Genomic DNA, 25608 nt, shown 5'->3' on the forward strand with positions numbered 1-25608 from the left:
ATTGTCCTCTGGATATTTTATTTTCTCTAGATCAGTCATTCTCAACAAGGTTGGCATTAGATACTTTTAAGGGTGCCATGTAATGTAAAGCACTATTAAGTTTGCAAACACCTGCACATAAGTCACAAGATAAACCTAAGGATTTCAAATAGTCGTTCATAGTGTTAAAAGCATTTTGACCAACAGTGGTCTTTCTAAAGTTTTTGCAACAGAAGAATTGCTCTATTGTTTTTTCATAGTCAAGAAATGAGTGAAATCAAAAAGCTGGAATTTGCCAAGGGGTGCCTTGAGTCTAAAAAGGTTGACAACCACTGCTGTAGATGCTGGAAAAGCCTGTGACTGGGTAGAATGGTAGTATATAAGTACTGTACAAGAAAAAATGATTTTGAGATAAGTTTAGGCTCTTTATATAAGGACTTCTGTACTAGTGAATAAAACCTTCTCAAACATATTTAAACTGACTAAAAGAACTAGGTATGGATGCCCAGTATTGCCACTGCCGTTTGCTCTAGCCATGTACCCTCTAGCTACTGCAATAATGCAGGATTTCCACATAAGAGAAATAAAGGATGGATCAGGAATGGAACATAAGATAGCTCTCTATGCAGATGCTGTACATTTTTTTTTAAGATCCCTTTTCTTCCTTAAAAGCAACAGTATTCAAGACAAGTAGATTTAGCTCAGACTCTGGAAAAAAAATAATGATGATAAAGCAGAAAAATTAGGTGTTGGTATTTCTGAGAAACTTAGGAAGGAATGTGAAAAGCTTTATAAATTTAAATGAGTTAAAAATTGAATGAAATATGTGAGTAATAACCTTACAAAACATATGATAATTTTTTTTAATATTAATTGGCTGTATCCTCAATGAGACACTGACTGCACAGTCATTACTATGCAGTCATTTAGTACTTGTTTATGGCTTTTTTGTGGCTCTGACTGCAGTATCCTGAGACTATTGCACAGTAGCATTCCATTATGGTTGCTACCACGTGGCACTACTGTGCAGTAGCCTTGGGCTACTATGCAGTCAGTGTCTCATGTAGACACACCCATTCTGTAACAGTGTAGTCTAAAGTTACAAAATCCCTCAAAGAATGGGTAGGAAGCAAATTTTCTCAGATGGACAGAATAGCCACTGTGGCAGGGCACTGTGGGTGCCTGCCACTTTAAGGCCCTGGAGCTGGAAGCCTCCAGGTGCCTAACGAGGGCAGCCATTTTAGGTTCAGGGCTGCCCATATAAACAAGGCAGTTGGGCTGCTGGAGGACAGGCAACAATATTGCTTGGCCAGAGGTGTGCTGAGTTTCATCTGGAGGTAAGGGAGGAGCTCTAGGGGATGGCAGGAGGCTCCAGCTCCTGGATACAACCTGAAACTACACCGGCTGGGAGTGGGTGGCCTGGTGGGGCTCCCAGTGGTGCGAGAGCCCCCAGGAAATGCCAGGCCAGTGATCACACCGGTGAAAGGCAGGTCGGGGCAGTGTAACCCCTAGCCCTCACCTTTGGGTGGGTTGCATTCCACTGGAGGTAGTTGTGGGGGTGCAGGCCCTGAGGATGAGAGTAGAGAGTTGGAGGCCAGGTGTAGTTGAAGCTGCCTGAGCCCTGTGGGGTTCAAGACCCCGAGCTGTAGAGTTGGGGCCAGGCATGGCTACAGCCACCTGAGCCCCCCTGAGGAGGGAAGCACTGAGACCCCAAGTAGAGGGGGCATTGCGAGCAATGAGAAGCTCCCAGTGTGAGGGGGGCAGTGTGAGAAGCCCCCAGTGTGCGGGAGTAGTGTGAGAAGCCCCTGTGTGAGGGGGCAGCATGAGAACTGAGGGGTTAGCAATGAGAAACCCCAGTAGAAGCCCCAGTGTGAGGGGCAGAGATATGGACCCCAGTGAAGGAAGAACGGGGACTCAGCCAGAGAGAGTGAGAGCTGGGTCCTGATCCTGATAAGTCCTCCACCACTGGGAGGCAGAGTGTGGGTCAGAGATAAGACTGGTAGTAGCACCATGACCTGCTGCCCAGGGGGGAGTGAGAGTCCTTTGTGAGACCCTGAGGTACCCATCGTGGTGTGAGGTACCCCAGCTCCCCACGTCCGTGAAGGAGGACCCAGAGAGGGGGACCCTGGGAAAAGAGTATGGATCATACTGCGAGGCCTGCCAGAGCTTCCCCTGACTGGCCCAGGCAGGGGCGAGGACCAGGAGGGTCAGAAGGGCAAGGAGGCCTACCAAGAGGGACTCCCAAGAGGCAGGGGCTTGGGGTCCCGACTGGCCTGGGGGTGGGCTGGGGCTAGTGTGAGCTAAAGGTCCCAGTGATGGGACCACACCCAAAGGGAAACCAGTGGCAGGGAGATATATGGCCCGGTATGACGGCAGCAGAGTCTGCCTGAAGGGAGGAATCCAGATGGGGTCCTACAGTGGGATTCTGGGGGCTCATCACGTGGGACTAGTGCATATGAGAACATTATGATGTTATCTGTGAGGCTTGGGCTGCAGTGTAGGGGAGAAACGGCAGCAGGGCAGAAAATGGGTACCTCCCACTTAAATTACATCTATTAATTAACAACCTTGTGAATCAAGATCAAGGCATGGTGGGCTAGAAAGCAGGTGGTTAGCTCAAGAACAGGTGGGCAGGCTGTGCGGAGATCGGCCCCAAGCAGGCCACCTTGTTACACCCATCGGTAAAATGAATATATTCCCCATACTTCTCTTGTTATTCCAGTGTTTACTTATTATATGCATACCAAAGAGCACATCAATGGCCTGCATAACTGTTCTCCTGAACGTCATCTGGAAAAATAAGAGTTCATCAGTGTGGCAGCTGAAGAGTATGTCTGTATGATAAAGGTGCTTGCTGAAGGCTCTATGAAGATTAAACCAAGTGTTTTTCTGTATTTGTTTAGATATTTCATAGATTCCATAGACATTCAGACTGGAAGGGACCCTAAGGATCATTGAGTCCAGCCCCCTGCCCCAAGGGCAGGAAGTGAGCAGGGTTTATAGGATCCCAGCAAGATAAACATCCAAATGTGTCTTGAAGGCATTCAAAGTAGGTGCTTGAACCACCTCCAGTGGCAGTCTATTCCAAACCTTGGGGGCTCGGACAGTAAAAAAGTTCTTCCTTATTTCCCGCCTGAATCGGTTGCACAGAAGTTTCTGACCATTTGATCTTGTCATCCCTTGGAGCACTGTGGTGAACAGATGTTCCCCCAGATCAAGGTGAGCACCCCGATGAATTTATAGGTGGCCACCAGGTCACCCCTGAGCCTGTGCTTTTGCAGGCTGAAGAGTCCCATAGCTCGTCGTAAGGTCTGTTTTCCTGACCTCTGATCAGGCACATGGCTCTCCTCTGCACTCTCTCAAGCTTCTCCACATCCTTTTTGAATTCTGGAGTCTAAAACTGAACACAGTACTCCAGCTGCGGCCTCACCAAGGCCAAGTACAACGGGAGAATGACGTCCCGGGATTTGCTTGAGAAGCATTTATGGATGCAAGCCATCATTTTCATTGCTTTACTAGCCGCAGCATCACACTGAAGGCTCATGTTCATCTTGTCGTCAGTCATGACCCCCAAGTCCCTTTCATCCATAGTGCTAGCCAGCGTAGCACTGCCAAGCCTATAAGCATGCTGCAGGTTTTTCCTCCCAAGGTGGAGAACCTTGCATTTTTCAGTGTTGAACACCATCAGATTCTCATCTGCCCATTTCCTGAGCCTGTTAAGATCTGCCTGGATCACCCTCCTGTCCTCAGGTGGATGCTTTACCCCAGAGTTTGGTGTTGTCAGAGATGTTGCTAAAAGTCTAATTAAAGTTTAAGATGTAGTAAGGCCTTGTATAAAGTAAGACCTAGTAAATTTAGCAAAGCCTAGAAGTAGTAAGGCCCTGTGGCACAGTTAAAATTACCTTATCAAAAGAATGCAAGGCTTGCACTTCTATTGGTCAGTCTAAGGACAGTTGAAGTAAAAGGAATCTGAGTGGTCGTACATTATCAGTGTCCTTCAGAAACTATTAATTAACTGGAATATCTGGAAACCATTCAGGAGGATACAGCTCTGTGAAAAGGATTAGTTAGCTGTTGCCTGGCTCAGTGGGCCCGTGGACTTCGAGGAGCCCAAGAATTGCATTCGGTCCGGTACCCCTCGGACAGTGCTGATTGGGGACGTCTGACTTTGCTAAACTTTGTGGAAAGGAACTTGCTGTATATCAGGCATCAGAGGGGACTGCCGATAAGTTGCCAACGTGAATTGCTTTTGTCTGTCATCATTTGTCTTGTTACTATGCGTAGTTGTGTTTTTGTTAAGTCAATAAATCTTTCTTACCTTTCTACCCCCGATCACACTCTCAATCCCAAACCCTCTGCAGGCAGCTGGGACAATCAGTATGACACAGGCCTTCTAAGATGCAGCTCAGTGGATATTATAAACTGTTGCAGAAAACTTACTCAAACCTATGGATTGCTATAGACTGAGAATTGGTGTGAGGAAATGGACTTCCCAAATGTATGGCAGAAAAGAGACAAATTCAGGCCAACCACCCCCTCCCCCCCACTTTGTTTTAAAGACCATCTTTTATCCAGACTATCTGGAGATTCCTAGATAAATATGAAAAGTTGCTTTCACTTCACCCTTTGCCATCCAGCATCTTTGCCATTAACCTGAAAATAAAGAATTCCTCCCAGAACTTTCCAAATATGCAACTCTTTATGGGTCATGGCAGGTATTACCCAATAAAGCCAATTCTTTTGGGGGAAGAGTATGACATATTATGAAAAGATTTGTGATAAGCTCTTTTTTTTTCCAGGCTCTTCAAATCAGAAATTTGGCAGTCATTTGGGCCTACAGCCATATTGGTAGGACCAAAATGACCTCCACAGGGCTAATGGTCTGCTCTTTAAAGGAAGATGTTTTGTGATCCCTCAGATACTTCAGGAAGAGCTGCTTTCAAAATTCCGTGAAAGGCACCAGGATATAAACGAATGCAGTGCAAGAGCACAGTGATACATATGATGGCCTAGCTTGAGTAAAATTCAGATTTTAGTAGAAGGCTGTGATGAATGTAACAAAGAAAAAAGACTATCCCCAGAGCCCTTAAATTCTACAAGGATACCAGATTTTTTTTTGACAGGAAATAGCAACATATTTGTGTTTCTGAAAATGACACATATATCATATGTTAGTGTAGTACATTATTTTTCCAGATATATTGACTTGATTCAAATATATTGACTCAGACATTATTGCTACATGCTGTCCAGAAACGAAAATCAATATTTGCAAGTCATCAAGTTCCCAAAGTCCACATATCAGACAATGGACCTTCATTTACTCCTGGTTTTTCCTCAGTTTATGGAGAACTTTGATCATACTAGTAGTCTTCACTGCCCCCAGAGAGATGGAGAAGCTGAGAGCCCAGCACAGAAGTAGCTTCTACATCAATCCAGAGATCTGCATCTGACATTCCTGACATACTGAGCTATATCACTGGCACTGGGATTCTCTCCAGCTGAACTTCTCAAGAGAAGATGACTTAGAATGCCTAAAGGGATGTGAGAAATATGAAGGGTTAAAGCTTCACTGATGTGCACAGTCTGTTGAATGTTTCCTCAGGGCATGTTTACTCATATTGCACTGAGCTACAAAAATAAGTCACATTCTTGGTCATGAAGTTATTAATTGGCAACTAGCAACTAGTTCTCTATGTCAGTTTTTCATCTACATCTGCCCTCATGGCCAAATGTGTCCCTGTTGACTACTCAGATGATGGCTTCATAATGCTACAGAGATCAGATCCCAAAAGAATTTGAATGAGATTCAAATGCTCTTAACCATCATGACAGCTTGGAACCTGCTATAATTCAGACAATGAAGGGGTTTCTCCTTAACCAGCAGATTTTGAAAAGCAGGTTGGAATAAAAACAATCCCTCCCACGCCCTTTGCTTTATCATTAGCTGAAGGTGCCTGATCTTCAGCATATATCTTTCCTTCACTGTCCCTTTTTACTGATTTTTGTCCCCCTCATTAATGTTCTTCCTTCAACCAAAAATACTTTAGGTTTCAAGAAATCGAGAAGTTTTGGAGAGAAAAAGAGCTGTTTTCACTGAACAAACATTTTGTGGTCATCCTTTAAGGTATGTTTTCATTTCTTTTTTTTATCTTCAGAAGCAGGAGACTTGTTGTAGTGTTTTACGTCTTTCTAACTAGAAACCGTGAAGCATATTTTGTACAGGATACATTTCCAAAACCTGATTAAGGAGCTTGTTATGCATTTGCTGTTTGATTTCAGAACATTAAAATAATAATAATAATGAAAAGCTTTAATGTGTTAATGGTGTTTCTTTTGGAAAGAACTTTCAGGTCTTTAAAAAAATTGATTTCTTTTTCACAAACACTAACATTTTGGATTTTCAAAACAAATATCAGCATAAGCAAAATACTTTGATAATATTCCAAATAACAATTGATTAAAATGAATGATCTGCTTAAAAAAGAAAAATATTGGTGGGAATGATTTTCACTAAATATTTTTGTTTGTTTTTTTTGGGAGGGAGGGAAGGATCATTTTAAAATGTATTTTCATTTAAAAAAATGTTTCCTAAAGTTTGAATTTGGCATTGAAGAAATTTATCACTAGCACATGAGTAAATCTCTCCTAGGAGCATCATCTACCATGCTGTCATGACCCAATACAAAGTCTCTATCTCCTAAATGTCCTAATATCAGTGGGGTTCTTCTAACATAGCATGTTTCACCCCTGCCCTGCTGTGTCATTGTTTCAGCCAAGCTAACACTAAGAATAACTAACATTGACTTTAGGATTGTGTTTGCACTCAGAACTGTCAGGAAAATGTCTCTTTAGGGCTAAGGTTTCCCATGCCTGCTGCTTCAGTTCTGAGAGAGACTTTTTGTTCCAATTTCTTTTCAGTTCTTTGGGGTTCTGGCCTTTGGAGAAAGAAGATTTATTTAAAACATGATGTGGTCGTGGTCCAGAGTGAGAACTTAGGTGTTGTGCTGTGTGGGAAAATTTGAGGTGGAGAATCCCGATCTGTGCATAAGTGCTAAAAACAGCAGTTATGCAGCTGTATACACGACATTTAGGTATGTGGAGGGGAATAGATTTGGGCCCTAAATGCCTTGCCAAAGTCATATGGCAGTCTGGTGAAGCAGGGCAAGGAGGCTGGTTCTCTCCAGCCAGATACAATCACTGAGCAGCCTCCCCTTCTGGCTTAAGCAGTGTCTGAAAACAAACAGTGCTACCAGCTTCTAAGAGATGTTTTTTTTGCTCAGCTCTTTATTTTGTTACTAATCCTGAAACACATCTGGCATCTGTCAGTAGTGTTTGTCCAGCTGTGTTGCCCCATGGTTACTTCACACCAGAGTGATCTGCATGTATCAGCTCCCTTCCCTGTGTCCCAACCCAGTGATGCTTGTGCTCAGCCGGCTTTGACTTATTACAGCCTCTGTAGAGAGACTTGATCTTGTAAGATATTGAGGTACCTGCTCCTGTCAGCACAACACGCCCAAATGGTCACTTCTGGCCATAATCCGCTTCAGTCTAACTTCATGAGACTCTGCTGCCATGGAGCTTATCATTTACTACCAAAGGGTGAAAAAGAAGGTCAGAAGTAAGGTCCACCCAAGACACAGTGATGTGGGTTGGGTCCTTTTGTCCATCTCTGAGCAGAAAGAAACTCTGCAACGTGATAGTGTCTCTATCTATGCCTCAGGGTCAAGTGTAGTAGGACACTATGTAGATAGGACTCTAGCTCCATCTAGCCCTGTCTGTGATATCCTTTCTGGGCTCACATAAGGCTTTTAACTGCCCAACCCAGGTCCCTCTTGTCTGTAATTGCCAAGTCCTGGTTCAGTCACAGGCAACTTTGACTTTACCTACATCCCTGCATGGAGGTCTGTGTGGATAGGATCTGGGCAACACAAATTGGGGCTGGGTTTGGATTCTTTTTAACCACATCACTCATGTTTTAGAGATTAAGAGGCTGCCACATTACCTCAAGCATATTTTCATTCTGGGCAGGATCTTCTGCTGCCTGAATTAGAAATCTCAAGTTGCTGGGGTCACAAATAGTTGAGAAGGGGGTAAATACCCAGGTGCAGAGATTAATTGGAAATCAGATATGTCCTGGGAGTGTGGAAGGACAGTCCATGAAAAGAGAGAGGGAGGAGGGAAGGAAGGAATTTGGGATGGGAGAAGTCTTGGTTCTGAGGTGGGAAAGGACCTGACTCATTTGAAGTGAGGGCCAGGATGATTGAATGAATTCACTGTGGAAACTTTTCACTGCAGAAAGGTTTTGAGTACATATGCACAGACCCAAACAGTCTGAGTGGGAGTGTGTGTTGGAGGGGGGAGGAGAAGAAAGGGGCACTGGACTCCAGTCCCTCCGCTAATGATTAGCTAATATAAAACACTCAAATATTTGGGGGGCAGGGTGTCAGTTCTTAGATTCAAGCCTCACCTGCAAGTAAGGTGCCCTAAATAATCAGCTAGAGTGTGAATACAAAGTATGGTACACCAGAAGGAACTACTTCAGTAGGATGCACTCGAGGATCCCTACCCCAGTGTCCCTAGAACTGTACTTCTTTCCTGGGAGTTGGGTTCACATAGCCCCCTGGCAGAGGAGGAACTGAAATAGGGATCCCCCTCATATCATGTGGATGTTATAACCACTGGGCCACTGGGTCAGTCTGCATGGGCCCCTCCTGCAGCTCTGCTTTGAGAGGATTGACCCTTCCTTGACTTTTAAAGAAGGGGTATGGGTACCTGCCTACAGAGGGAGGTTCATGGCTATGAATCACAAGCAGAAAAAGGCAATCCCCTGCAGTCCACAGGCAGGGGCCAGACCTCTGCAGGAGAGCAGAAGCCACTCTTTCACCTTAGCATTTCCTACTAGCTAGACTGATTCCTTTCCCCAGGCACTGTCCTATTTATACATATGGATAGGATGCACGAGCACCTCAGATAACAGCATGAACACCATGAAGTAGTAGGGTCCTGAAAGCAGATGAGTAATAACAGCTGCTTTGTTTTTTTCAGACTGCATACTTCATATCCATGAAGAGGGAAAACCAAAGCCAGGTGACTGAGTTTGTTTTGATTGGATTTTCCATTTTCCCAGACCTGCAAGTGGGACTGTTCGTGGTGTTCTTCCTCATGTACATAGCAACATTGGCTGGAAACCTGGCCATAATGATCATTATCAGGATTGACAGGCAACTACACACTCCCATGTACCTTTTCCTGGGTGTCCTGTCCTTCTCTGAGACCTGCTACTCCTTAGTAATTATTCCTAAAACGCTGGTGAACTTGATGGTAGACATCCAAACAATCTCATTCACTGGATGTGCCACACAAATGTTTTTCTTTCTTGGACTGGGTGGAACAAATTGCTTTCTCCTGACACTAATGGGCTATGACCGGTATCTAGCAATATGTCATCCCTTACACTATGCAAGCCTCATGAGCAGACAAATTTTCATTAAGCTTGTGGCTGGGACATGGCTCAGTGGATTTCTACTATCCCTGGTAGAGACCACTTTGATATTTCAGTCTCCTTTTTGCAGCTCTAACACTATTAACCATTTCTTTTGTCATATGAGACCAGTGATCAAGTTGGCCTGCACAGATGACAACACCATTGAGACTGTGATCTCCATGGTCTCCATGGTGGGCTTGTCAGGCAGCTTTCTGCTCATAGTATTAACATACATTTTCATCCTGAGCACTATCCTGCGGCTGCCATCAGCCTGTGGAGAAAGAGATAAAGCTTTTTCCACCTGTGCTGCCCACCTCACTGTGGTGATCATGCACTTTGGATTTGCTTCCATTATTTACCTAAAACCAAACTCACCTGGTGTGTCAGATGATGACACACTGATGTCTGTGCCCTACACCATTCTCACACCATTCCTCAGCCCCATGATCTTTACCCTGAGAAACAAGGAAATGAAAATTGCCCTGAAAAAAGCAATAGGCAAAAAAATATTTTCCCAAAAAGTGTAAAAGCATTGACAGTGTTTAGGAAGTATACTGCCACCTAGGGGGAATAGCCCCATGGAAAAGACGCTGTAGGTCTGGGTTTTAATGCTTCCACAATCAAATACCTCCTGGATGACCTGGGAACAGGTTTCAAAAGGACTCTGCTCTCTCTGAGAACAGATAATCCCCTCCTGAAAAGGACAGTGTTGCTGGGGACAGAGCATTTTTGAATATCAAGCTGTTTCTCTTTCTAGGCTCCAGTTACCTGTCTGTAACACGGAGGTAAAAAACCTTCCCCACCTGCCATGGGGTTGTGAGGATGGTAGGCCATTCAAGGATCAGACCTTCACTGAACAGCTCCACAGAAAAAGACCTAGGAACAAATTTAAAAATAAACTCTAGCCCAGATTCTGTCAAACCAAAAGAGTCCACAAAGGAAGTTGGCAGATATTTTCATCAGATATGACTCTATCATATATATTTGCTTTTTTTTTAAAGTCTTTAAAACTTTGTACTTAATCTAAGAACAAATGTAACACAGGTCAATGCAGTCAGCGACAATTCTCCCATAGAAAGCAGTCAGCAAAAGAAGAAAAAGTGAAGAAATGGGCATGACACCTTTATGGATCTTAGAGCTGCTGACACCCAGAGTGGCTCCAATGAAGGCAGAGAAATCACACTGGCACATGCGGTATAGGGAAGAACAAAATCAGGTTATCTATGCTTAGCAATTGTTCTGGTTATAAAAATGTCAGCAAAGTCCTGAGAAGACTAAACAACAGAGCTAAAGCATGGACCTACAGTGTGGGAAAGTTATGCTTTAGTAACATCCATTGGTTACTGATAGGATTATACAGCTGTCAGCCAGGGCATAATATGGCCTGTTGTACCTTATTACTCCTAAGAATCCAAATCTTCTCCCTCTGTTCTCATGAAAGTATGCAAGATTTTGGAATAAGTTGTCACTTTCTCTTAGCCATTTGAGCTCTCTGCAGATCACATCAGTGATGATGAGACTCACAAGGACCATGGGGTCCTTTCTGCAGGTCATTTTTTATTTGCAGTTGGTTTCCAAATGTGTGATTGCAGCTCCTTGTGTTGAGACTAGGTCTTAGGGAAATGCATACCTCCACCCATCTATTTTCCTGGAAGCAAATCCAAGACAAAATGGCTTGGCTCCCCTTATGCAGTGCAGTGCTTGCAAATCCAAACTTGGGCTTTCTTGATAAGGTGGTTGGGACAAACACGGCAGATGCAAGAACAGAGTAAGAAGAACCTGGCAGCCGGTTGCAAACTCCCCATCAGGCAGGTGCTGGGAGTGTATCTTGTATAGAACAGCAAAGCTGGATCACTGAAGACTCCTGAGAACACTAGTCACAAACAGGGACAAAGCAGAAGTCCAAGAGTGAGGGAAAGAATGGAAAGTCTGAAGCTGAGCTGACCAAAAAAATGTGGGTATGGTCCATGCCTTCTCCTGACCCACAATGCAAAGGCCAGGGCATGCTCCTACACATGATGCAACGTAGAACATGCCCTAGAGAGGTGTACCTTTTGTGGCTGCAGATGTGGTGTCTTTGCAGGTATAAGATGATGAATATGTATGTTCCAAGGCCCCAGTGAACAGCAAATCCATTTATCAGCCAAGGAATAGAACTGTAAAGGGAATGCTATAGCTTTTGATTTTTATAAATCACTGGACAATGAGTGATGTTTGCAACAGAGGCTTTTACTGAATTAAACGTGAAAGCAAAACTTCTGGATGTTGCACGTTTCTTATTTTATTAGTTTTAAAGTCTGTTAATCTTACACCAGATTAATGTCCCATATGCTGCCACTTTTTGCAGGGACAACCAAGAACTAAACTGCTCAGGTTTTCTGGGATGGGGTCTGGAAATTTGAACAAAGGGACAATGGACAAATAAAGAACTTAGAAATGGATCCAACATAGGCGCCAAGTACATGGGGACCTGAGGTCCCTGGCCTCTCCCTGGAAGAGGGTAGGGTGACCACCTGTCCTTAATTGGGTGGGACAGTCCAGAAATGGCAACATCAAATCCCAAACCTGAGCTGCATGACTCCAGGACAGCATTTATCCAGGGGGCGGGGGAGAGGGGAAGAAACACCTCCCTGCCACTGTATGTACTGCTGGGGGAGAATCATTGGGGGGCATATGGTGCCCAGATTTGTGCGTGGGGTGGGGGCAGATGCAGGCTGCTTGCTGTGGACTTGCTGCCCCACCCCCTTGCCTGGGAGCCCCATGCTGGCCACATCACCATGGCAATACATGGAGTTGTGGTGCCCAGTGCTGCCAGGTTGGCAGGGGGTTCCTCATCATGGGGAGCCCTGAGCCTGCAACAGGCAGACTGCATCTGCCCCCCACCTTCCCACCAGCTCCACTTGGCTCTGCTCCAGCTGTGCTGCTGGAGGGTGGGGGGAGGGGGAGGGAAGGGGCATCATCCTAGGCCTCCCCCACCCCTGGCAAAAATAAAAGTCAGTGCCTATGGGGTCCATGCACCCACCCACTCACAATTTGCATGCACATTTAACACTTAGGGCCTTGCTACATGTTGCACTTTGAGGTACTCAGATGTTGATTTTTGTTAGTGTGAGCTCCAGCTTAGAGTCCCTTTAGACAAAAAACCTCCTCTGACTGTTCCCCACCTGCACAGCTGCGAGTTGCCACTACAGAGTTGATAAGCCAGGGCAGGTTCCTATCCGCACTCCAGGTTGGGGTGTGTGAGAGGAGAGGGCAGGAACATGAAGCTGGGAGGCAGAGTTAATGGGAGGGGGTGGATAATGAAATGGGAAGTGGGAAGGAAATGGGGGTGGGGGAAGAGTGGTGAAATGAAGTCAGCCAGCTACTGAAGGATAAAGTTAACATTTTTTTAAAAAGAATGTAAAAAGAAATAAAGAGGAAGTAAATTAAAGAAGGTCTCATGGTTTAAATAAATTGGGATTTGGGATTGGGGTGTAGGGGGCCATGTTTCTCCAGGTGGCTGGGTGGTGGGAGCAGTGAGGGAAAGCGCTTTTGGGAGAGCTACTGCCTCCATCTTGGGAAGGATGCCCCAGCACATGGGGACCCAATCTTGTTGCCCCATCCGCAACCTTGTTGCCCCATCCAGCCTAGACCCCACTCCTGGACTTATTCATGCCCTGCAACCTGGTTAGCTGGTATGTCATCTGCAGGTGGTCTGCATGGGGTTGCACCCCCGGGGATGGGAAGGTCACACTTCCAGGGGCAGCAGGGGGAGGTAGGTTGGTGCAGGAACTGCCTCCTGGGCAGTAGAGTTCAGGGAGTTGAAAGTTTGTCCATATAGAACAGGTGGCTGGGAGAGGGGACACTGCTGGAGGATTCATCCTAGGATGCTGGAGGACTGCAGCTTGGGCAGCTCATCTGTAGGGAGCGGCCACACATTAGTGGAACAGGAGCTGGGTAACATGGATCAGAGATAAACCTGTCCTGGAGTGGCACAAATTTAAGCCATCTAAAATGTGCTTAAAACTAGTTTCAGGTGTTAATGCATAGTCAATCCAGGAGTTAAGAGCTCCAGGAGCCACCTAAAATTAACATGTAACAAAGTCCTTAGCCACACATACTTTAGGCACCAATCCTTCACGCTGTAGGAGAGAGAAATATTTCCCTAGTGTGAACTTCCCAGTCCCAGGGCACAGTGAGAGTTTCTCTGCATCTCTTCTCTATTGCTCCTCTCTCTGTTCAGTGTCAGTAACATGGAGAGATAGTTGTAGGGTGTGTCCACAGCCACTCCATGAGTTCCCCCTTCAGCACAGCCTGCCTTTGCATGTAGCTCAGGGTTCACAGGTGGCAACTTCCTCTCGTGCATGGATGACCTCTATCTGACTCAAGAAGTCTATGGGCCAATGAGAGGAAAAGCTCTGCTTGACCTGGCACTGGTAACCAGGGATGACCTAATTGGCGACCTAGTGATTGATGGGAAGTTGGGTGACAGCAACAACGAGCTGATCACCTTCACCATCCACCGTAAAGCTGGCAAGTCAGTCAGCAACATGGAAGTCCTTGACTTCAGAAAAGCCAACTTTGACAAGCTCAGGAGGCTTGTCAGTGAGGCCTTAAGGGACCATGACCCTAGGGAGAGGGGAGTTCAAGAAGAGTGGTTGCTCCTCAAGGGAGTGATCCTCAATGCACAAGCTAAGTATATTCCATCTCAAAGGAAAGGCAGCAAGAGGGCACAGCAGCCCCCCTGGCTCTCCAGGGATCTAGCAGACCTCCTGAGGCTAAAAAGAAAGGCCTACAAAGGATGAAGGATGGGACTCACCTCCAAGGAAGATTCTTCTGCACTGGTCTGGTCCTGCAGGGAGCAAACCAGGAACGCCAAGGCTGCAACTGAACTCCAGCTAGCTTTGAGCATCAAGGACAATAAAAAGTCCTTTTTCAGATATGTGGGGAGCCAGAGAAAAAGCAAGGGCAACATTGGACCCCTGCTGAACCAGATGGGGCAACTGACAACTGACACCCAGGAAAAAGCCAAACTATTAAATGGGTACTTTGCATCAGTCTTTCATCAGTACCATGGGACGCCCATGCCCGCCATGGGACAGGGAGGTCTGGGTGGGGGAGATCCCCTGCCCACCATAAACGCTGACCTCGTGAAGGAACATCTTGAGAAGCTGGATACCTTCAAGTCAGCCGGCCCCGACAATCTGTACCCCAGGGTACTCAAGGAGCTGGCGAGCATCATAGCCCAGACCCTGGCACGGATCTTTGAAAACTCCTGGTGCTCTGCTGTGGTGCCCAAAGACTGGGAGAAGGCCAATGTGGTGCCTATCTTCAAGAAAGGGATCAAAGTGGATCCGGCTAACTATAGGCCCATCAGCCTGACTTCTACCCCAGGGAAGATCTTAGAAAAGTTTATTAAAGAGGCCATCCTTAATGGACTGGCTGACACCAACATCCTGAGGGATAGCCAGCATGGGTTTGCTGCAGATAGGTCTTGCTTGACCAATCTCATTTCCTTCTATGACCAGGTGACCTATCACCTGGACAAGGAAGAAGAGATTGATGTCATATATCTTGACTTCAAAAAAGCCTTTGATCTGGTATCCCATCATCTCCTCTTGGCAAAACTGGCCAATTGTGGCCTTGGATCCACCACGATCTGCTGGCTGGGAAATTGGCTCTGTGGTCGGACCCAGAGGGTAGTAATTGGTGGCAGCCACTCATCATGGTGTCCTGTGACTAGTGGGGTCCCCCAAGGCTCTGTCCTTGGACTCACATTGTTCAACATCTTCATTAATGATGTGGACATTGGAGTCAGGAGCGGACTGAACAAGTTCACCGATGACACCAAATTTTGGGGTAAAGCATCCATGCCAGAAGACAGGTAGGTGATCCAGGCTGACCTGGACAGGCTCAGCAAATGGGCGGACGAGAACCTGATGGTGTTTAACTCTGAAAAATGCAAGGTTCTCCACCTTGGGAAGAAAATCCTGCAGCATCCTTAGAGGCTTGGCAGTGCTATGCTGGCTAGCACTACAGAAGAAAGAGACTTGGGGGTCATAGTTTCATAGTTTCATAGTAGCTAGAGTCGGAAGGGACCTAGGTAGATCATCTAGTCCGACCCCCTGCCTTGGCAGGAAAGAGCACCGGGGTCAGATGACCCCGGCAAGGTGCTCATCTAACTTCCTTTTAAAAATCCCCAGGCTAGGAGCCTGCACCACTTCCCCTGGAAGCTGGTTCCAGGCCCTAGCCGCCCTGACTGTGAAGTAGCGCCTCCTAATATCTAATCTAAACTTACCCTCCGCCAGCTTGTGACCGTTATTCCTGGTCACTCCTGGCAGCGCACGGGGGAACAGGGACTCCCCCAATACCTGCTGATCCCCCCTGACCAGTTTGTAGCAGGCCACAAGGTCCCCCCTTAACCTTCTCTTGTGGAGGCTAAACAGGTTCAGGTCCCGTAGCCTCTTCTCATAAGGCCTGCCCTGCTGACCCCTGATCATACGAGTGGCCCTCCTCTGGACTCTTTCCATATCGTCCACGTCCCTCTTGAAGTGTGGCGCCCAGAACTGGACGCAGTACTCCAGCTGCGGCCTGACCAGTGCCGCATAGAGGGGGAGGATCACCTCCCTGGACCTGCTCGAGATGCATCTGTGGATGCATGACAGGGTACGGTTGGCCTTCTTGACTGCCTCCCCACACTGCCGGCCCATGTTCATCGTGGAGTCAATGACGACTCCAAGATCCTTTTCCGTCTCCGTGCTGGCAAGAGGGGAGTTCCCCAACCTGTAAGTGTGGTGCCGGTTCTTCCTCCCCATGTGCAACACCTTGCACTTATCAGTGTTAAACCCCATCCTATTCTCATCCGTCCACCATTGCAACCTGTCAAGGTCAGCTTGTAGCCTATTGCACCCTTCTAGTGCACCCACATCCCCCCACATCTTAGTGTCATCAGCAAACTTGAACAGGGTGCTTTCTACCCCCTCATCCAAGTCACTGATGAAGATGTTGAACAGTGCGGGCCCGAGGACCGAGCCCTGCGGAACCCCACTGCCCACGTCCTTCCAGGTCGAGAAGAACCCATCCACTACCACCCTCTGGGTGCGGCCCTCCAACCAGTTGGCGACCCATTTGACTGTGTGGGCATCGACACCACAGTCTCCCAGCTTTTTGATGAGGACAGGGTGAGAGACAGTGTCGAAAGCCTTCCGGAAGTCCAGAAAGACTACATCCACAGCAACCCCTGCGTCTAATGATTTGGTGACCTGATCGTAAAAGGCCACCAGGTTGGTCTGACAAGACCTGCCACTGATGAACCCATGTTGGTTGCCCCTGGGCATGCATTCCCCCGCAAGGCCCTCCTGGATGTGTGCCAGGATAATTTTTTCAAAGAGCTTACCCGGGATTGAGGTAAGACTAACTGGCCTGTAATTTCCCGGGTCCTCTTTTTTTCCCTTTTTGAAGATAGGGACCACATTGGCCCTCTTCCAGTCCTCTGGCACCTCACCAGAGCACCACGAGTGCTCATAGAGCCACGCCAGGGGTCCCACAATGACCTCGGCCAGTTCCTGTAGAACCCTAGGGTGAAGATCGTCCGGACCAGCGGACTTGAACACGTCCAGCCTCTCCAGAAGTACCCTAACTAACTCCTCGCTAACCCCTGGCCCAGGCGTGTCTCTCCTGGGGCCCGAGGGGGGCCCAGCAGGGAGGTGGCTGAACTGGTCCCTACTTAGGAAGACAGAGGCAAAGAAATCGTTAAATATGTTAGCTTTGTCATCTGGCATGACGACTAAGTTGCCTATCGTGTCCTGCAGGGGCCCCACATTACCTGGGACCCTCTTTTTACCCCCTATGTATTTGAAGAAGGACTTCTTATTGTCCTTAATCCAGGAAGCTAGTCCTATCTCCATCTCTGCCTTGGCCCTCCTGACTGCCCCCCTACATCCTCGGGCAACTGTAACATAGTCCTTCTTGGTGATGACCCCATCCCTCCATTGGGTGTATGCCTCCCTTTTAGCAAGGAGACATTCCCGGATGCTCCTAGTGAGCCATGGGGGTTTATGTGCCCTCCTGCTCCCTTTGACCCTTGTCCACAAGATGAACATGAGCCTGTAATGTGATGCTGCAGCTACTAAAGCAACCAAAACACTGGCTTGCATCCATAGATGCTTCTCAAGTAAATCCCAGGACATCATTCTCCCCTTGTACTCAGCCTGGGTGAGGCTGCAACTGGAGTACTGCATCCAGTTTTGGGCTCCACAATTCAAAAAAGGATGTGAGAAGCTTGAGAGAGTCGAGAGAAGAGCCACATGTGTGATCAGAGGTCAGGAAAACAGACCTTACGATGACAAGCTGAGAGCCATGGGGCTTTTTAGCCTGGAAAAGCACAGGTGCAGGGGTGAACTGATGGCCACCTATAAGTTTATCAGGGGTGACCACCAGGATCTGGAGGAACGCTTGTTCACCAGCGCACCCCAAGGGATGACGAGGTCGAATGGTCATAAACTACTGCGAGACCGTTTCAGGCTAGACATAAAGAAGAATTTCTTTACTGTCCGAGCCCCCAAGGTCTGGAACAGTCTGCCATCAGAGGTAGTTCAGGCACCTATACTGAACACCTTCAGGAGCAAATTGGATGCTTATCTTGCTGGGATCCTATGACCCCAGCTGACTTCCTGCCCTTTGGGCGGGGGGCTGGACTCGATGATCTTCCGAGGTCCCTTTCAGCCCTAATGCCTATGAAATCTATGAAACTTGGCCTTGGGGTCATAGCAATGGAAGGAACTGCATCTAGCTTGTGTGAGTCCACAGTGGGACTCAGTCACCACAGCCAAGTGAAGATAAGTGTGACAACAGTAGGTGTTGTAAGGCCTGCTGTCACTGCTCTGGGCTCATTTTCCTACAGGAGGTGACAGGGTGGATCTCAGCTTCGGATCACCTAGTCTGTCAAGAAGTTGGTCTTATGTTTTCTCGCCTGCCATGACTTTGATGATATTATATTGCTAAGAGGCGATGCCCAAGGTGATCCTACCCGGTCCCAATCCCTGTTTTCTTCTGTGGGGCTCCAAACCTCCCCTTTACCTGACCCTAGCCTCTCTAGATGGCACTCACCGTTCTCTGCCAGTTGGTCTATTATTCTGCCCTCAGCCACCAGGGTGACCATTGGCTTTGGTTAGGTGCACACCCATCCAGGGCTGGCCTTGGTCTGTGCTCAAATATCCCCCCCACCGGAAAAAAAGAAAGCAAAAACCTAACTGCTCTCAGTCTCTGCCAGACTGAGTCCATGTCCCCTTCATCTGGGGTCAGGCTCTCATGTCCCAATCACAGCAAAAGAAATCAGTTAGTTCAGTCACTGCTCAGCACAGGTCTGCCCCGGTTTACTCATGAGCATTCGTAGTCCCAGTGGGATCTCTCCCAAGTGCAGCAAGGCTCTAACCCGGAACAGCAATTCTTCTGTTCTCTTCCCCCAGAGCCTCTGCTGTCACCCCACTCCAGAGATTATCAGAAGCATTGTGTGTTCAGGCCTCCGCCTGTCTTCTTCTCAGGGTCACACCCACAGGGTTTCTTGACAAGTTTCGAAACACTTGCCTGCCAAGATGCTCAGCCGTTCCTTTCTCTCTGCGGCTTGCAGGGAATTGATCCCGTTCTGCCCCTCTCTGGGGTCGGAAATACCTCAGAGCAGCCTCTCTCCTCCAATCCAGAGTGAGATGCTGCTCTGGAAGTGTGATGATGGCTTCTCTTCCCTTCGGGTCTCCAGCTGCAGCACCGCCGGCTCTCCATGTTGTAAGTATTGCTTGTTTCACTTTCCCTGTCTGTGACAGCCAGAACCAGAGGGATTAATAAGCAATAAATATGTGCTTCTTGGAGGCATTTGGAATCTTTGCCTAATATAAAGCTTGTAAGTTTGTAACCCACAAATGTAACTTGTCTGTCATAAGTTTAACCAAAATGATAAAACTAACTGTTCATGGAACTGACCGGGCCCCAAAGGCAAAGTTGTAGCTGCAAGATTAGCAGACCTGACAGTTTTTGCTCAGGGTTCAGCCTCGGTGATAAAACTGGATCCATCCACCTGGCACACCCAACACATCCCAAGAAAGCATATTCAGAGAAACCTAAAAGGGTTGGGCTTAGGCGGAGTAATGTCAATTTCAAACCTAAAGGTGCTGCATCGTAATTTGCTTATTGGATAAACCCGAGTCTTGGTAACCTTTTTATGATAATTTTTTAACACCTTTCAATCCCATAGGGTAACAGCTAAAGGGCAAGATTGTGAGTGGCTCTAAAGCCAACAGATTAACGTAAGACTAGATATAAAAAGCGCGTGCATCAGGTGACCAGCAGGAAGGAGGGAACAGAATGGAGATTCATTGCTGTTCAAAGCCCGGACTCCGGACTCCCAGTGTGAGTGAGGATTGGACCTTATCAAGGGAACTTCCCCAGTAATCCCTCTGACATTGTCAATCGGGGACACCTGACTTCACTGGAATCACTTGGTGCACACCTGATATCGAGAGACTATTGATAAGTTGCCAACCCATGCCTGTCTATCTACCTGTTGTTTTGAACAGCCCAGTGGCTGATACCCTTGCAGTGCCCAGTTGGCCTGTGACAGAATTGATCCATCTATCTGTTGTTATTATCTGTTGCTATTATTTACTTTTAGCTCTTTACTACTGCATTATCGCATTTATCTTTCTGTTAACTGTTGTGTGTGTAAGCTATAATAAATTTGCCTTTGCTTCACTCCCAACTCTGCCTCCTCGATCCTGAACCAAACAGCCCAGTGGCTGATACAGTTGCAGCACCCAGTCATCCTGCAATTAAATTGATACACTCACAGTGCCCAGCTGGCCTGTGACACCTGTCTGTTGCTGCCAGCTGCTTTTCTTCTCCTGACCTCCCCTGCCTAGCATGTAAGGCACCTCAGGGCTTCTGTTTGCTCTCTCTCACTTCTTCACAATAAGAAAGAAGAAATGGGAGAGCAGAATGGACCCCCACATTCTGCACTGCCCTGCAATCTGCATCTTCCTGAGGTATATGTTAGGGCAATCAGCTTCCATATAGAGGGTGTTAGAGAAGTGGCAGTTCCTGCATTGGGGTTCAAAAATGCAAGCTGAAAAGGCTATAGTACATAAAGGATGCCATTCTGCAGGAGCCGGAAGGAAGGCAGTACTTGGCAAATGCCTTTGCCCAGGAACAGGTGTCAGTCTGGGAACACTGACAACACATAGGAGGTGCACATGGGTGCACGTGCATCCCCTAAGATTGGCTGTGCACCCCCTGGAAATGCCAGCTGCGAAACTGGAAGTGCCAGTGGAAGTGCACTTCCAGGATCACCGCTGGTGGTTTCAGGCTCAGTGATTGACTGCTGGGGGACTCCTCCTCCCCCTCAGCTGGCGATTGGCTGCTGAGGGACCCTCCCCCCAGACTTGGGAGGCACCAGTCGCCCATGTCTGGGAATGTAGACAGGTACACTTATTGAATGTCAACAGGACACTCTCACTGGCCCTACAGGCAGCCAACCTATGGGTATACATAGATGTCACCAAATGAAGCAGATTAGCTGTGCCAGGATGTGTCCCAGCACAGTTGACCCTCTTCATTGGATGCAATACATACTGCCCATTGCCCTGCCCACAGATCCTGTGGAATAACAGGCAACGTGTTCCCTGCTTGCAGAGATGCGCCCCCCAGGAAGTCTCCAGGATGCTTCTCTGCAAGAAAGGAAAGCTGGGCAGGTGCTCCTGGGGCATGAGGGGACTGATCCTACGTGGGAATTCCCAGGGCTCATAGGGTCAGGCCCCTCAAGTCCCAGAAGCACCTGCCCAGCATGGCTGGAAACTGCTGCTCAGGAGCTGTCTTCTGCCAGCTTTTCCCCACCTAAGAAGATGCCAAACCCTGGCATTTCTAAGGTGGAAAATAAGTATGAAATGACATTCCACTGTCACCAATCTAACCCAGTAACATAACTGGGAAGGGGAGGGGGGCAAGAGGAGCACCAACTCTGAGCACTGATTATGAGGGGATGCCACAATGCCCTCCCTGAGGTGCCCTTGCCACAGCAAGTGCAGCCCTGCACCCAAGAGCATATCAGGGTGGGGGGAAGCAAACAGGGCACCACGGGTTGCTGCCAGGGAGCTCACACCATAAAAATACTGCCCCAGGTGCTGACCCACCCTGCCCTAGGTTCTGAAGAAGCTTGCTATGCCTCTCATTTGGCCTGTTTTGTGTAGGACATGCACCCAGGCAGGGGACACTAGAGTTCTCCATCACTGCAGTGGGCACATGCATTGGGTGTTAGCTTCTGTTCTTAAAGCTGGGCTCTTCACCCAGATTTTGTGACACCAGGACCCTGGTGTGCCCTGTCCTCTGCAAGCACCAAAACCTGCTGCCTCACCTGCCATCTGACCCCTTTGTGGCATTTGGTATTTTCCCCCCAGCTCTGTGCAATTCGTGCCTTATCTAGCCTCTATCATCACAAAACCCATGCACTTCACAAGCAGTGATGTGTTTATCCTCAAAGCTCCAGGAGGAGATCATCATCTTCACTGGATAGGTGGGTACCAAAGCACAGAGAGATAAATCCCCCCAAAAATACTTAAGTGCCTGACTGCAATCTAATTACTATGCTAGATTTCTATGAAGCCAAAATTGAGATCCCAAGCTCCAGACAGTGCTTCTCAACCCATGGCCTAATCAGTACCCTGCTGCAGCCCATGTGACATCCTGTTAAAAAAGGTAGACATTTGACAGTGTAGAAATGAGAGGTATTACAGAATATTGATTTGTATTGCATTACTGTCAGATAACAGATACAAAACATGTTTTAAATGGATACACAGGAAGTAAGTTGTGTGGGTGCGGCCCACATAACATTGAGAGTTGGAAGCATGACCCACTATGGCAAATAGGCTGAGAACCACTGCTCCAGAACAGCCACTTCTCTGTGCAGCCCACCCCCATAAACTCCCATCTGCTGCTCCTCTTGGACTCCTGGATTAGGGCCTCACTCCCGCACACACACTGCATTCAACTATGAATCAGCTACATCCTGAACTTAAACCACCAGCAACCACTATGGGGATGTACAGTTGTTTGGTAATAAGCACAGCTCTAATGTTGGAAGTCTTTAAGTGCAGGCTGGACAAACATTTGTTTAGGCAAAAATTTTCCTGCCTAGAGCAGGAGGTTGAACTAGATGACATCCTGAACTCCCTTACAAATCTAGATTTCTATGATTTTTTGAATAGGGAGCATGGGTACTTAATTTTCATTTAATTAATTAATCCATGTTTCATTAATTAATTCCTAACGTCATGATTTTTAGGTGATGCTTAATGCACAGTAGCCAATTCTACTGCACATTAGTATATTAGCACAGTTTTTTACCCACCACTTTAATGTGCAGTAGAATAAGCTACTGTGCATTAAACCACATGTGTAGACATTGGAGGTACTAAATTTAATGCATGTTAGGAAAAATGCATTAATGCATGTATAGACATGCCCTATGTGTCTTAGATCCTTATCTGCGCAATGGTGGTACTAGCCCTGAGAAGGCAGCTTCATGGGTAAACATATTAAAGACTGCAAGAACACAGAGACAATATAAATACCTATGATAGCTAGGAGGCCAGTAAACATCAGCTAACCAGAGACCCTGAATAAGAATCCTCTCTGCATTTTGTTTCTCATGAGGAACTAATAAACTATGCTGAATTTGAATGTGGATACCTTATGCTTTGAAGCTATGGGCTACTATCAACCCTCCAAATTTCTGGCAATTTAATGGGCAGCCTTATCAGAAAGCTTGTCCAACCACTCTCCTGACTATACAGTTGGTCCAATAAAATATGTCATTCACCCTTATCAGCAAACTGTTTATTGAACATAACATACAAGAGTCTGGAGCCCAAAGTGAAGCCACATAGCACAGTTTAGGAAACTCTGCCTTTGCCCCTCCTCATCTGTCAATAACCATGGAATCTGGCCAGTAAAGACAGGCAGACACCTGGGTCAGAGCCTCCTTTATTTATTATGATAAAGACCTACCCACACTGGTACTATTGTGCCAACCTACCTTCTTAACAGGCCCTTGCTGTCCTGGCTGTGCCCTTGCACAGATGTGTGGACAGCTGGCCCTGCCAAAGCCACGCTGGATTGCTCTAGGCTTGTTTATGGTGTCCTCACTGTCCACTCAATCCTCCTGGGATGTGTTTTCTACAGTTTTAATGAAGCAACAGCTTGTCAGTTCCCAGGATTCTTGCTATCACCCCAGAGACAAGTTAACAAACCAAGGGCTGCACAGCACAATGCACCTGCTTCAGCTTGTTTGCAACTTTTGTACCAGACTTACTTGATCAGCCCAACTTTTAATGAGCTCTCAGTGCAGCTCATTAGGCTCCCCAGCTAAGGCTCAGGAGGAATAGTCCCCAAGCTCTGCTCACTCCCTGAAGGGGTAGGGGCCCAGTGCTGCAGGGCTCACACACTTAGAGTGGGCCAGGCTACTGGAATAATTGCATGCACAAAAAGAGGCTAGGGAATGACTGGCTAGGCTGCAGTTCTACAGAGAGTGGCCTGGGGGTTATGGTAGGCCATAAGCAGAATATGAGCCAACAGTGCACTCTTGTTGCAAAAAAAAGCCAACAGCATCCTGGGCTGTGTTAATAGGAGGGTCTCTTGTAAATCAAGGGCATGATTCTTTTGCACTATTCAGCACTGCTGAGGCCTCACCTGGAATGCTGTGCTCAGTTTCCAGCCCCACACTTGAAGAAGGATATAGAGGATGCTCGTACATGTGACAATGTCACAATGTACACATGACAAAAATTTCCCTTTGTGTGGCTTAATGGCATCACACATTACAAGTACATGAGTTCTGGGGGTTTAAAATGAGTTTGCATTGTTGCAAACTAAACTACATCCTGATGCAGTTTAGTTTGCAATGTTGCAACTTGGAACATTGCAGTCATTAATTAGCTGTCCCCCCAGCTATGGGAGAGGTGGGGAGACTCTGCAGAAAAAAAGGATTGGGTCCCTTGCTGCTTCTGCCTTCAACAGGCTCCTGTGGCAGTTAGGACACCTGGGGCTGCCCAGGAATGGGCCGGCTTGCCCCTAGGCCAGTGCAGGGAGGTGACAGAAGGGTGGCTGGGTGTGCTGGTAGCCAGGGAAGGTGGCTGGGATGGTGCACAGGACACTGGAAGCCCAGCCAGGCTGCTAATTTCCCCAAGCTTGCTCAGGCTTCCAGCAACCCGTGCACCACCCCATTGCCTTCTCCAGCCACCAGCACACCCAGCCACAATCCTGCTGCTCTCCACACTGACCCAGGGGCAGGCCAGCCCATTCCTGAGCACTCCCGGGCATCCTGCTGGCCTCAGGAACCTGCTGAAGGCAGAAGCAGCAAGAGGCCTGATAGGTTTTTTTTGTAGAGGCTGCCAGCCTCTCCCACAACCATGGGGAGAGATGACAGACTAATGGCCCCCAGCCACAGGAAAGGTGGGCAGGCTCCTCCAAAACAAAAACAAAAAATGGATTGGGCCTCTCACCACTTCTGTCTTCAGCAGGCACCTATGGTCATCAAGACAATAACATATATACAGTGACAGAAAAATAAAACCCACCATTTCAATTAAAAACTCACCTTTTCAATGTAGGGGGCATAGAATGCAATCCTAAGGACAAAACCCCATCATGTATACAAGCACCCAGACAGATTAGAAAAAGTCTACCACAGAGTAACAAAAATTATTAGATACCTGCCGAGTGTGGTGTATCACGGAAGGCTGAGAGAACTGGAGTTATTGAGTCTGGAGAAGAGAAGACTGTGGAGGGATTTCATAACAGTCTTCAAAGATCTGAAGGGTGATTACAAGGATGAAGACAAGCTATTCTCTGTGGCCATAGGGGACAGAACTAGAAGCAATCACTTCAACTACAGCAAAAGAAATTTAGCTTGGAGATTAGGAAAAACTTTCTATGAGGGTGGTCAGGCACTGGAACAGACTGTGGCGGGCCAGTAGGGGGCGCTCCTGGTTTGAGCCGCCCATCTCCCTGCGTCCGACCACCTTCCAGACTCTGAATGCCTCCCTAGGGGCGTCTTATGCTTGGCCGACCCCTCTCCCGGAGCACACTCGCTAATCTGGGGGTAACATCGACGCCACCAC

General features: G+C 47.4%; 1 protein-coding gene across 1 annotated transcript; it reads left to right on the plus strand.

Moving 5' to 3' along the window:
• The first annotated feature begins 9021 nt into the window (after positions 1-9021).
• Positions 9022-9993, plus strand: LOC149870809 (olfactory receptor 10X1-like). The gene has a single exon (XM_090034755.1). The coding sequence runs from the start codon at positions 9046-9048 to the stop codon at positions 9991-9993; it is 948 nt and encodes a 315-aa protein (XP_089890881.1). The 5' UTR covers positions 9022-9045.
• Positions 9994-25608: the final 15615 nt, after the last annotated feature.

This window comes from Crocodylus siamensis, chromosome 2 (genome assembly GCF_052110815.1).
Source record: "Crocodylus siamensis isolate JL-2025a chromosome 2, ASM5211081v1, whole genome shotgun sequence".
Taxonomy (NCBI): domain Eukaryota; kingdom Metazoa; phylum Chordata; order Crocodylia; family Crocodylidae; genus Crocodylus; species Crocodylus siamensis.